The sequence below is a fragment of the Cnephaeus nilssonii genome (assembly GCF_951640355.1).
Source record: "Cnephaeus nilssonii genome assembly, chromosome: 9".
NCBI classification, from domain to species: Eukaryota; Metazoa; Chordata; class Mammalia; order Chiroptera; family Vespertilionidae; genus Cnephaeus; species Cnephaeus nilssonii.
This window is the reverse complement of record NC_137080.1, coordinates 25,867,711-25,881,432: the sequence shown is the minus strand read 5'-3', so window position 1 is coordinate 25,881,432 and position 13,722 is coordinate 25,867,711. Positions and strand designations below refer to the sequence as shown.

General features: G+C 46.6%; 1 protein-coding gene across 2 annotated transcripts in view; it reads left to right on the top strand.

The window, feature by feature from the left end:
* The first annotated feature begins 4,497 nt into the window (after positions 1 to 4,497).
* NHSL1 (NHS like 1) overlaps positions 4,498 to 13,722 on the top strand; it is a 203,063-nt gene continuing 193,838 nt past the window's right edge. Inside the window, exon 1 of one of the 2 annotated variants that reach the window (XM_079781099.1) lies at positions 4,498 to 5,573. In XM_079781099.1, coding sequence (XP_079637225.1) covers positions 5,285 to 5,573 — 289 coding nt within the window. In that variant the 5' untranslated portion in view covers positions 4,498 to 5,284. The remainder of the gene's footprint in view (positions 5,574 to 13,722) is intronic. The other variant, XM_079781101.1, reaches the window with a different exon arrangement.

Sequence of the window (13,722 nt, the reverse complement as noted above, 5' to 3'; positions counted from 1 at the left end):
CTCTCTCATCGATGTTTCTGACTCTCTATCCCTCTCCCTTCCTCTCTGTGAAAATCAATAAAATATATTTAAAAAAATAAAAATAAAAGGGATTCTGTCTAAAAGGTCTCACCTAGAGGGTTGATAGGACCGCAACAGCAAGAATTTGTATGGAGTGAACAGAAGGAAAATCAAGATTGAGGTAGTATAAGCAATTAGAGAGAATGCATTGCCTGTGTCTTAGGAGGTATGGTCAAACATTCACAGTAAAGGACCCCAAAAGTGCTTATGAAAGAGTCAGCTTCAAATATCCCCAGGCCCAGGCAATGTGATGCCATTTTGTCAGAGTACCAGTCCAGTACACACATTGCTGCTGTCTCCATTCCTCCCTCCCCAAACTGTGGTTAGCAAGCTGGTGGGGGAGGGTGAGAAGGAGTGGGACCAAGCCCTTTGCCCTGACTTCTAACTATAAAAAGCCCTGGCCAGGAAAAGGGGCAAGGTTTTAATTACAAATGGTCCCCTACTTACAAATTTTTTACTTTACCATGAATCTGAAGTGATACATGTTCGGTAGAAACCATGCTTTGAATTTTGATCTTTCCCGGGACTAGCAATATGCTGTAGGAGACTCTCTCTTAATGCGGAGCAGTGACAGTGAGCCATAGCTCCCAGCCAACCACACCATCAAGAGGGTAAGCACCCCACTCCACAGTGTAATATTAAATGCATTTTCAACTTACATTTTCAACTTAGGGTGGATTTATGGGGATGTAACCCCATCATAAAGTGAGGAGCATCAGTACTGAATTGAGAGCACATCTTATCTCTTAAAGTAACAATAGGATTGTCTATTACCTAGAGAGAGCAAAATAGTTATGGGACTGCTTGAGTTGCCATTCAGTAGAAGAGGAAGAACAATATCATTGCACTGGTTCTTAAAGGGACAGTGGGCAACAACAATGAAGTTGCTTTTATGGGTACACTCCACGAATCCTGTTTATTCAATGTTCTGGTTACATATAGAGTTTAAGTTCAGCTTCTGGAGCAGTGAAATCATTTTTATCAAAAAGACTCTATTGATTTTGCCCCCAGGGTTATAAATTTACAAACATTCCTTGCTCCCTTAATACTGTATTAATTTATGTGGTTAAACCATATTTCTTTTCAGATCAGGAAGTCAGTCTCAAGGGATGAGAAGGATGAATGAATATAAAGAACAATGCTTAACCACAGCAAACTGTTGAAGCAATTATTAAGTAAATGTTACACATGATAAAGAACATGTATGTAGAATGTATAAAGACCTATTAAACTTAATAATAAAGACAATAATTGAATTTAAAAAATGGGCTAAAGATCTGAACATTTCTTCAAATGTATGCAATCTTATTCCAAAGAAGATAAACAAATGGCCAATAAACACACGAAGAGATGCTCAAAGTCATTGCTATCAAGGGAAATGTAAATTAAAACCACAATGAGATACCACTGTAAGACCATTAGGATAACTACAGCCAAAAAGACAGATAACAAATATTGGTGAGGATGAGGAGAAATTGGAGCCCTCATACACTGCTGGTGGAATGGTGAAGCTGCTTTGGAAATTGTCAGTTCCTCAGAAAGTTAGACGTCTACACTAATAAAAGAGAAACATGCAAATTAACCATCACTCCGCTACACCCACCAGCCAATTAGGAGGGAATATGCATATTAGAAGGCCAAAGATGGCCGCCCAGCTGCTCCAGGCACTGAGTGGCCAGGCGGGGCAGGATGCCTGCTATGAGAGGGAGGGTGGAGCGGGGGGTGGCGAAGGGATCTACAGGAGTGGCACTCCAGCCCCACAGTGAAGACGAAGACTGTAGACTCCGGCTGGAGTCTGCAGCGAAGATGAAGAAGGAAGACTCTGGCCAGAGTGTGCAGCAAAGGCGGCAGACTCCAGCCAGAGCGAAGGCCTGGGTCCCGGGTGCCGGAGGAAAACTGGTGCTGGAAGCCAAGGGAAGGAAGGCCTATTGCACGAATCTCTTCGTGTAATGGGCCTCTAGTAGTTATGATATAATGCACACTTCTAAGTATATACTCAAGAGAGAGGAAAACATATGTCCACATACACTGAGTGGCCAGATTATTATGATCTCTGAATGCATAATAATCTGGCCACTCAGTGTACTTCTCTTGAGTACTTCATTTATTTGATATCAAAGATACTATAAATGGTGCACCTGATCAATTTTCCCCTTTGCACTGGCTGATAGAAAGCTCAGGGCAAATAGGTGGTTGATCTCCAGCAAAAGTCTAGTATACTTTTGGTACCCATTTGAGATACAAATACACTGAGTGGCCAGATTATTATGCATTCAGAGATCATAATAATCTGGCCACTCAGTGTATAAACTTAACCCTTTGCACTCGCTTGCTTTTTTCTCGATTCCTTTATTCTAATGCTAACCGTGTCAAGTCACACTCGACATCCGAGTGCAAAAAGTTAAACAAGAACAATTTCAGCGGTATTCCTAATAGCCAAAAAGTGGAAACTCAAATGTCCATCAATGGATGAACAAAATGTGGTATATCCATACAATGGAATATTATTCAACCATAAAAAAGGATTGAAGTACTGATATAGGGTACAACATAGACGAACCTTATGCTAAGTGAAAGAAGGCAGACCCAAAAGGGCACATTATACATATAAAAGTGCAATATGCTAATTAGACCAGACAGCCGAACAACCTTCTGGATGAAGCTGAGGCTGCGAGGGCCGAGCCTCTTGCACGAATTTCATGCATCGGGCCTCTAGTGTTGTATGATTTCCTTTATATAAAACTAGAGACCCATTGCATGAAGAGATTCGTGCAATATGCCTTCCTTCCCTTGGCTTCCAGCACCGGTTTTCCTACGGCACCTGGGACCCAGGCCTTCGCTCTGGCTGGAGTCTGCCGCCTTTGCTGCACACTCCGGCCAGAGTCTTCCTTCTTCATCTTCGCTGCAGACTCCAGCTGGAGTCTACCATCTACGCTGCAGATTCAGGTCGGAGTCTGCCGTCTTCGTCTTTGCTGCGGGACTGGAGTGCCACTCCTGCAGATCCCTTCCCCCCCGCCCTCCCTCTCATAGCAGGCGTCCTGCCCGGCCCCGCCACTCAGTGCCTGGAGCAGCTGGGCGGTTGCCATCTTTGGTCTTCTAATTTGCATACTCCCTCCTGATTGGCTGATGGGTATAGCGGAGTGATGGTTAATTTGCATGTTTCTCTTTTATTAGTGTAGATGTCTAGAAGAGGCAGATACATAGAAACAAGTGAGTATTAAAGAGAATTGTTTGTGGGTTTTTTTGGGGGAGAGGAGAGGGGATAGAGGGTGTAATTAAAATGTTCTAACATTATTTATTTTATTATTTTTTTTCTAAAATGTTCTAAAATTGGTTACGGTGATGGTTACATAACACTGTGAGTATACAGTACTAGAAACCGCTGAAATGTACCCTTTAAATAGGTGAATTGTACGGTATATGAATTAAAGGTGTTTTGTGGCCCATTAGATTGGGAGCCTCTTGAGGGTAGGGATGGAGCCAGCCAGCTTTGCACATATCTCCAGCCAGTGCCTCACACGCAGGCACTCAACAAAACTGCACCCTTTTTTACTCTACCTGATGCTTATACAGTCCTTCATAAGTTTTACAGCTTGTTTTTTTTCATTGATAGCAGCAGCTCCTTTGTGTCTCATAACAACCCGGAAGGTGGTTAGAGAGACCATATTCGGCCATATTGTGAAAAATGACCAGCTGTACAAAGGAAAAACATTTGTCTACTAAATTTTGTGTGGAGTTGCTCTCTCAGGTCTGTTTGTCTTGCATTTCTTGTCTGTCTTCCTTCGAGAGGGAATCCACTTTGTAGTGCGATCAGCATAGCTCTGGGACACCTACCCACCCTGCAACCCAACAGTGCAGCAGTTCGGGTCACTTGGGGGTTAGAAACCAAAGCGGAGATTCCTTTTCTGAGCAAAGAGCACTAAGGCCAGTGGGATTTTAGCTTCGGGGTATTGGCATCAGTCTCCTCAAATACTTCTAACCAGAGGTTTGAGTTAGTGGGGTGTCCCATGACCATGATCTCAAGAACGTTTGGCTGAATCATCTCCCAGGCGCCAAATTTAGGGTTCCAAGCGCCCCCCCCCCCTCGCCCCCAATCCCACTCACATGCTTGGGAGGGAAAACCCATATTTGGCACATTTCAGCTAGGGCCTTTCCAGTTGGAGACGGAGGGAGCCACTTTAAGAAAAAGTCTCTTGAAACCCTTCCCGCTCCCCCACTCCCCCCCCCCCCCCCCGCCCCAAGAGGGTTTCCCTGTTGGGAGGACTCCTAACCCTTGGCTACTGGACGATTTAGATGGCCTCTTTTAGGTTCACCGAAGCGCCCAGAAGCCTTGGCCGCCTTCCAGAGTGGGACTGGGAGATGAGGACCCACTGAGGTCCCCGGCGTTTCCCGCGGGCGGGGCGCGCCTGACTCACGGGTCCCCGCGGGCGGAGCGCAGGTGAGCAGCCCGGCGGGTCTCGCCGCGGCCGTCCCGACTCCTCCGCCTCCGCGGCGCCCGCCCTGCGCCCCACCCACCAGGCGCCGGGCCCCGGGGACGGGTGAGGACTCGGTCCCACGGCCGGGGGGCTTTGGAGGGGAGCGGGCCGGCGACGCGGGCGCCCCCGGACTGTGCGGCGTGCCCGCCCCGGCCGGGTGCGCGGAGCGCAGGCCGCCACCTCCCCGCGGGCGCGGCGGCCGCGGGAGCCGCAGGTGGTTCCTCGGGCCGGCCCTTTTCTCCTCCCCTTTTCCTTTCTTTCGTCTCCCCTCCCTCTCGCCCGGTGTCGGCGGCACTTCCCCCGCTTCCTCCTCCCTCTCCAATCGGGAGGGAGGGAAGGAGCCGCCGGCGCTTTCCTGCCTCCCTGCAAACTTCAGCGGGACTCGCGGCTCCCCTCGCCGCCGCGGCCGCCGCGCCCCCCGCCCGGGAGCTGCCCCTGCAACTTCCTCTCGCGCGCGGCCGGGCACCCCGGCGGGGGCAGGACGCCGCGAGCGCCGCCGCCGCGGCTCGGACCGTCCCGCGCTCTTCCCCGCGGCTCCCCCGCCTCCTCGTCCGCCTGCCCGCGCGTCCGTCGGTCCGTCCGCTCCCCGCGGGCGGACGCCGCCGGGCTTCCCCTCGGCGCCGCGCGGCTGCCGGGACTTCTCTTTGTGTTGGATGCGGACTCGCGCCCCGCGCCGACGGGGGGCGGTTTAAGGGCTCTGCTGGCCCCGGCGGCCCGCGGCGCCGCGAGCCCGAGCCGCCCGGCCGGCCATGCCCTTCCACCAGAGGACCGTGGAGCCCGCGCGGCTGCACCGGCCCGAGGCGGCCAGGGCCGGGGCCGCGGGCGCGCCGCTCTTCCGCTCGCTGGAGCAGGTCAGCGCGCACGCCCTGGTCTGCCTGCTGGAGCAGCTCGCCGACCTGTCGCGCTGCGCGGGGGACATCTTCGGGGAGCTGGAGGGCCAGGCGGCCGCGCTGGGGCGCCGCACCGCCGCGCTGCACCGCCGCCTCGACGACCTGCACGCCGCCGCCGCGCGCCTCGACCACCGCCGAGTGAAAATCCGTGAGTGGCGGGCGGGCCGGGGGAGGGGAGCGAGGCGGGGAGGCGCCCCGGGAGCGGCTCCCTCCCGCCCTCTGGCGGCCCAGGGCCGGCTCCAGGGCTGCCGCGCGGAGCCCCGCGAGGGTGGGCTCTTGGGTGGGGACGGCCTGAGCCGGGACCGGGCGGCCGTGCAGGTGGCAGGCACGTGCGGCACCCTCCGTCTTTGGAGTTCCGGGATGTTCTTGGCCGCCTTGATGGAGTGGGCGCGGGGGTGGGCATTGGGCTGGCAGCCCTGTCCCTCTGTCCGTGCTTCTCTCCGGGTGGGGGACTCTGAGGAAGACCCAGGGGGCCAAGATCCCGGGCCAAGGGTCAGCGGAAGGTAGCCGGCTCCAGGAGCCAGGTGTACAGTTTATATAATGATGACAATTTGGAGACGTCAGGGGGGTGTTTGTAAAAATCTCTGGGGATCTCCTGGCGCGTTGGAGCTGCTGTCCCCTCTCTGCCCACCAGGTACCGGTGTTCTCACCTCCCTACAAAAGTATGCAGACTTGTAGTTTAGGCTTTTCTTTTTTGGTGCTCATTTTTGTCTCTCTCTGCCTGACCTACTATCTCCTGTGACTCACAGGGCCTTGACCTTGAGCTCACATTCTGAATCCCATTCATCTTTGTCTGACCTGCTCCAACCCTGAAAATCAAGTCTCAGTCTTGACATCGTGATCTCTCCAAAGACCCATTTCATATTTGCAGCTTAACCAGCTCAGTGAATGAAGTAACTGGAATTTCCTGCTGGCCCAAAGCAGAGGAACTTTGAGTGTGATGTTCATGTGGTTTCTCCCCTTTTCAGTACGTGGACTTGATCATAATCCTCAGTGTAAAGAGTAAATTGAAGCCGGTTGATGGATTGTAGGGTGGGAGGGGAGATGTTGGTGTAACCCACTTGGAGATGTCAGCAGCTGTGGAGGAAATACTGTCTCTTAGAACCACTTCATGTGCAGCCTGGAGTAGCTGGTTTTCCCTGCTGGGACAACTTAGCTCTACTTTAACTACCTGACAACCAGAAGAGTTCAGGTTTACAGTACTTATTTAATGCCAGTGAGATTGCCTGCTAGAATACATCTTCCTTTAAGTTGTGAAGTTATGGTGTGATGGTTTTACATTTTACAGTTCGTCTCTTTGATTGTGCTGTCAACACTTTCTTATAAGTTGTGGATAGTTCCCAACCAGGGAGAGTCTTCCCGCCGCCCCCCAACTTCAACAACAACAACAACAACAACAACAACAACAACAACAACAAAGAGGGGGGTGGTGGAAATCAAAGTGGTCTCATACAGTTGTTAGACATAAACAGAATATTTCTGCTTAATGTGAATAATGACCTCATGCATCAGGATATACTGTCCTACTGGAATGTCACGGTCGTCTTGGTAATCACTAGTTGCTTCTATGCTTTTTCTGTGTAGAGTGTCGGTGTGTGGGTGAAGGAGAATTTCACCCTTGAGGAATGATGTGATGAGGCAGATCTACTAGGTAAACTGATCTATTGTGGGGATTAAGAAACAAGAAAAAACTCCCTGATGGTCACGAACTCCTCCTGTGCTAGTTTAGTTTTACATTTAAACATATCACTTTTCACTCTTTGTGTACATATGCACCAATAACCCAAATCCCCTAAATTCCCTAAATCAACTAAGGTTGTCCTAAGGGACTGTAATAACTCTTTTGAAAACTTTTCACAAGTTTTCAAATCGTCTGAACCTCAAATGGCTTTGCTTTCATACTAGAAAACCTGGCTCATCATTTTTTTTATGATCAAGGAAGAAGGCTTTTATTGAATGTAATTATGTCTGAGAGTAGAAGTACGTGTACAGAGAAGAAAGTTGAACTATGAAGACATTAGTTTTTGTGGTTTTTCACCTTCACACACTTTTTATATGCGAACAAGCAGTGAGACACCTATGTATTCATTTCATTTAGCTTCTGTTAGGATTCTTTTTAAAAGGTGCGTCAAATCCTGTTCCTGTAAAAGCTACATTTTAAAAAGTCATTTTTAGATACCTTTTTAGGCAGGTCTTCAGAATAACATACTTCATTAGAATGGACATGAAGACATGAGTTAGAGTTATCTGTAATGGCCATCAATTTTATGAACTCTTTCTAAAAAATCGTATTTTTCAGTTTTAGTTTACATTCAGTATTATTTTGAATTAGTTTCAGGTGTATATTTCATAAGTTCTTAACAAGAGAGGAAGTCGAATCTGAGAGAGTTGGTGATTTGCCCCAGGTTGTGTGGTTAGAGTGGGTCATCTGCTGTCCCACTGTTTATGATCATGTGGAAATGGGAAACAAAGTTCAAATGCATTTCATAAACAGTCCCAAGAATAACTATGCCTGTTAATTTCACTCCTTCTTGTCAGATAAACTTCTTAATGAGTCTCCCAAGGAGCAAGGAGCAAAACTGAGCAGCTTACGGAAGCCAGAGTGCAGCAGGAGACTTCATATTTCACTACTTGATGGGTTTCTACCAATAATAAAGGGTGTGAGTGGAGCTATTTTTAAAAACCTATGGGCTTTATCTTTGCAATACAGAAATAGCATTTTAGGCCTGTGGGCCAGTCCTGTTGGTCTCAATGATTCTCAGAAGTATTTCATCAAGTTAGCCATTCCTCAAAATCTCATGGGTGGAAAGTCACCAAAAATATTTTTTTTGTCATCAATTGGGGAGAATGCACATTACTGTTTTTTTCCTGCTCGTCCCTAATGCCTCTCTTAATGCTACCCGTGAACCCCCAGGTCGAAGGGATGCTCCCACGGCATCCGGCAGGGCATCAGGTGTTCACCTCCATCTGCACTTAACAGTGTGGACTGCAATTATGCATTCACTTCTGCTCCATGAAGTCAGCGATGGCTGGGTCTTTATTTTTCCAAAGCTCACAACAGTGCCTGGAGTGGGATAGCTCTACAGATATTTGAATTGAACTGATATATAGTTTCTTGGTGCTCGGTGTCAGGAAAAATAACTAAAAAATTTTCGGCAAGGGTTACTCGACTGACTGCTGCAAATCTAAGTGAGCAAGACAATTACTTTAAAAACAAAGAAAAAAAGAACTTTCTGCCTTTTAAAGGGTTTGTGCTTAACCACCGCTCTGCTCCTTTTTATAAAAGTCAAACTGCATTTATTTTGTTGACACAATCCTGGTATGTTCTCATTGAAGACAGTGACGGTAGCAGAAACGTGGATAGAAACGTGGATAGTTGCATCTTGGCTCTGTCAACAATCAAAGCAGACTTTGCTGTGGAGAAATCAGTACACACCCAAGCTGATAGCCCTGTTTGATTTTGCAGCCACGTGGGGTTTGTTCCTATTTATAATTAATAAAAACACGATATTTATGCAGTGCTTTCACGATTGAAAAAATATTTTTCATATTCATTATTTGACTCAAAAACCTTGTAAGGTAGTAAAGCCAGGTTGTATTATATCCATTTTGCGGACAAAGAAATGAAGTTCTGGGACCAGTAAGAGGCATACCTAACACAGACGTTGAGTCTCCTGATTTCTAGACCAGAACTCTTTCCTACTTCACTTTAAAAGTATTTCCTGGGTGAATATAAAATGTAATTGTTGAAACAGAATAGGAGAAAAGATGACTTGTTGGCTTTTTTTTCTTATAGTGCCAGAAAAGTACAAGATTTTTCCCTCTAGATTCTAGAAGTGTTCCAGGTTTAGGGAGGTTTGTTTTGTTGCACAACTATAGGGGGCACCATTCATATGTTAACAGCGCTCCTGTAGAGTTGATATGGTTCTTAGCCTGTGCACCTATACATGATGGCCTTGGGAGAATGGGAGCAGTTTTTATAGGTAGGATGAATAGTGTTCCAGATAGCTGGTGGGCAGACATTGTATGAGCACTCTGCATAAACAAGGTATGAGTTTGTAGAGTCTGTGCTAGGCAGACACGATAGCCTTTTACCTCTGGGTAGTGCTCAAGCTGCATTGTTCCACCTCACAGGGAACTGTCCCTTAAGGCTTAAGCCGACCAGAGTTCTGGCTGTCCTACTGTCAGAATATATTTGCTTCTTCCTCAGAATGAACCTTCTGTGTAAGGTGCTTGTCAGGGTTCTAAAGACAGGAGACTTCACTGCACTTCGAAGAACAGGTTGCGGGTTGTGCTTGTGCCTCCCTGCTGATAAATGTTTGTATTTCTGGTGAAACTGGCACAAGACTTGCTTTTATTGAAACATACCACATACTTGGGAGGATGTTGGTGCAGGAATATGGTCTCCACCCTCCTCTAATCCCCAGAAGGTCCCTAAATGTATTAATGGAAACTGACAGCTGAGCAGACGCACCTCAGGTTAAGGAGGCTCTGTGAGATGAAGCAGTGTGCCCCATACTTGCTTGGCCTTAAGAATGGCCTGGAACTCGTTTTAACGTTACAGGTTCCCAGACGCTTCCAAAGCCCTTGTTAGGTGTCCAGTGTGTTTAACAGGTGCAGCCATGGTGTTTTTCAAGCTCTCCGAGAAGTATCGAAATAGACAGGAAAGCTCATTGACTTGACAGTCGGGAGCCTTGAGTCTGGCTTCCCCTCTGCCATTTTCTAATGCAGATTTTGAGCAACTTATTCACCACCACCAGGCCTTAGTTTCCTTATATGCAAAATTTACCTCTATTGGCGTTTTCAACTTTGGCATTTAATAATTCTACGGAGGGGTTACTATTTGATAACAGCAGTAGCTCAAGTGGCCTTGTATGGATATGGCTTTGATCAATAATCCCTCTCTGATTTCTGTGATTAAGAATTAAAAAAAAAAAATCTTTGTGGCCTGGCCAGGGCGGTTGAGCATCAACCTATGAACCAGGAGGTCGAGGTTGGATTCCCAGTCAGGGCACATACCCAGGTTGCGGACTCAGTCCTCAGTGTGGGGTGTGCAGGAGGCAGCCAACCAATGATTTTCTCTCATCATTGATGTGTGTGTCTCTCTCCCTCTCCCTTCCTCTCTCTGGAATCAATTTATATAAAAATCTTTGTGCCTGAAATAAACTCATTATGACTATACAGACTCAACTCACATTTTACCGACAGGGCGTGCATGGAGCATCATGTCTAGAGGGGTTAGTCATTTTCCAAACACATCAGGCAGGTACTTGTTTCAAATTTATGTATACTCCTCCCACAGTCCACTCTCGGCCTCCTCTTCATCTTTTAAAAGTGCTAACATTATTATGGAATAAGAACTGTTTATGATGCTTTTTAAAAAATATGTTTTTATTGATTTCGGAGATAGGAAGGGAGAAGGAAAGAGAGAAACATCAATGATGAGAGAGAATCATTAAGCTGCTGCCTCCTGCACGCCCCCTACTGGGGATCGAGCTCACAACCTGGGCGTGTGCCCTGACCTGAATCAGACTGTGACCTCATGGTTCATGGGAGGTCATGCTCAACCAGTGAGTCACACCAGCTGGGTGAAAAAGAATTGTTTAAATTCATTGTCATATGTCAGATATCCAAAAATTGAGAATTATCTACATTTAGGTTGAAATGATTTATCTAGCAATAGTCTAATTTTCCTCTACATTAGAGGAAAAGCCAATATTAAATTTCATCATGGGACTAGCAAATGAAAAAAATTTGATGAGAGAAATATTTGAGATTCTTAATATTTTGGAAGAAAATTCAGAAACAGAAAAACACTGGCTATCATTTTAATATCTTTTAAAAATTATATTTTAAACATAAAATAAAGTGGTTTGCACCAAAGTAGACACCTAGTAGTTGTTTTAATTATTTAATCCTATTTCTCCTCAAATTGGTTCATCTCCTGGAATGGATTAATTCTGCAGGCTTTGAAGTTCAGTGTCAGCAGGATGGCGCCGATGGCTATCTTGCTTTCACATGTTACATTTGTTAGCAGCCCTTGAGACAAATGTAATAGCAAAAGAGATGGAGCTTCTGTTTTAGTGAAGGCTCTTCTAAGAAAGCCCCCTGGAGGTGTCCCAGCCTTAGTCCATTTCCTTGTGGATTAAGTAATGTGTCTGTGAAAAGCACTTACTATCACCAACAAACAGTAACATTACTGATATCAATGTTTGGGCAGCAGCACAATTCCAATTTCTGGTCTCGGGCTGTATTTTTGGTGACTTTTATTGCCTAATAATACAGACAGCTAATGAGCATTTGCTGTAGGCCAGGTACTTCAGTCTGTACAACAGCTCTCTGAGTTGGGTACTCCTGTTATTTCTGTTTGACAGATGACGAAACTAAGAATTTGTTCACGTTCACAGCTAGCAAGCGATAGAGCTGGGATGCGAACCCAGGTAGGCTTATCTCCTGACCACTCTGTAGCACTGTCTCTTCCAATTACGACATTCCGTATTCACATGAGGAAAACCAAACACCAAGAAGGTATGGCAAAAGCCTGTCAGATATCCGAGGGGGGAATAACCTTCAGTCTTTTGGTCTTTTTTTCTTTTCTTTTTTGTTTTGAAACCTCTCAAACTACTAGCAGATGGCCAAGAAATTTGAGACACACATCTGAAGTACTTACTTAGCGTAGTGCCTGGCTCATAACTATCATACACTTAACATTGACTGTTGTTTAGATGACAGAGAAGGCTGAGTTAACATCTGTGTGTACATTGATGTCCATATATTGCTGCAGATGGCCCAGCCCATGTGATGCTGCTCAGCTGAAGCCTGGAAGATGAAAGCTGACCAAGTGCACAGGAGAGCTTGTATCAGACATACACATAACATTACTTCTTTTTTTTAATGTTTTGTTCTTTTTATTGATTTCAGAGAGAGGAGGAGAGAGGGAGAGAGAGATAGAAACATCAGTGATGAGAGAGAAACATTGATCGGCTGCCTCCTGCATGCCCCACACTGGGATTTAGCTTGCAGCTCTGAGCATGGGAATCTAACCATGACCTCCTGGTTCATAGGTCAATGCTCAACCACTGAGCCACGCTGGCTGGGCATAAAAATACTTATGATTTGAAAACCGGAGAGTTCTGCCCAGGGATCCTAAAATATATCCATGAAGTATATATATATGTAGTTCCCTACAGGAGTGTGTGAAGGGTGCTTGTCTTTCTGCCTCCCAGGCGTTTGGCGTGTGAGGGTTGGGGGAGCCGGCCCTTCTCTTGGGGTCTTTATGTAGATGCCCTCTTTCTCAAAGCCCTTATCACCTCCATTTAGGCCTTTTGTAGGAACTGCAGACCCAGCTCAGCTCTCACTTGGCTTCCTAGGTCTCCCTTTGGCCTCAGTTTCCCAGGGGGCGATCAGAGCCCAAACCTACTCCTGTCTCATTTCCTGTTCCCACTCAGAACTGGAGTGGCTCAGCTCAGTCTCAGCCTTCCCGGGCATCTTGGGACTCGGCGATCCTTCACACTATTTCATTCATCCCGTGTTTTCCAGTTTCTGAATCATCAGAAGCACTGGGGCTCCTTTAAAAACGGATCCCCAGAGATTCTGGAGATTGAGTCAGCAAGTCTGGGGCTCGGCCAGGAAGAGGCCTGGCGTACAGGCACCCTCAGGTGATTCTGATGAACCAGGTTTTGGAAACACCAGTCTGGGTTGTGTGTGAGGAATCTTGCCCATTGCGGCGGCAGGACAGTCCTCCATTCAGGAAGTACATTTCGGGTTAGTCTAGTGCTGAGTTGTGAGGATCACAAGATGAACATAACAGGGCGCTTCCTTCAGGTCTTTTCCAGTTTCGTGTGGATGGTGGTTAAATATGTAAATAAATATTGAATACAATTAACCATCATTTATAACATTTCTAGGAGAAAATCTTCTGAATTGCAAATTGCTGGTTTAAATTGGATTTTTAGGAGATACCCAACTTTGGAGACTTGCCTGTAAATTTCTGAATGATTCAGAAACTGTAAATTTGTGGGACAGTAGCAGTTCCACACATATAAAATACTGATTTTAAATGTTTATAGCACATTTCATCTGAAAATTATATTCTAAAAACAAATGCAATCATTTATGGAATAAGATCCCTCTCCCCCCCCCCCTCCCCTGCCCCTGTCGGATGGTGGAAATTTCCTTCTGTTAGTATTGCTTTATTTTCACTTGTTGTTCTGATTTGTTTCACAAAATATTTCCCCCATGTAGAAAAGCAGCGTCTTACTTTGGGAGGGCACACAGATGTTTCAGGTGATTCCTAA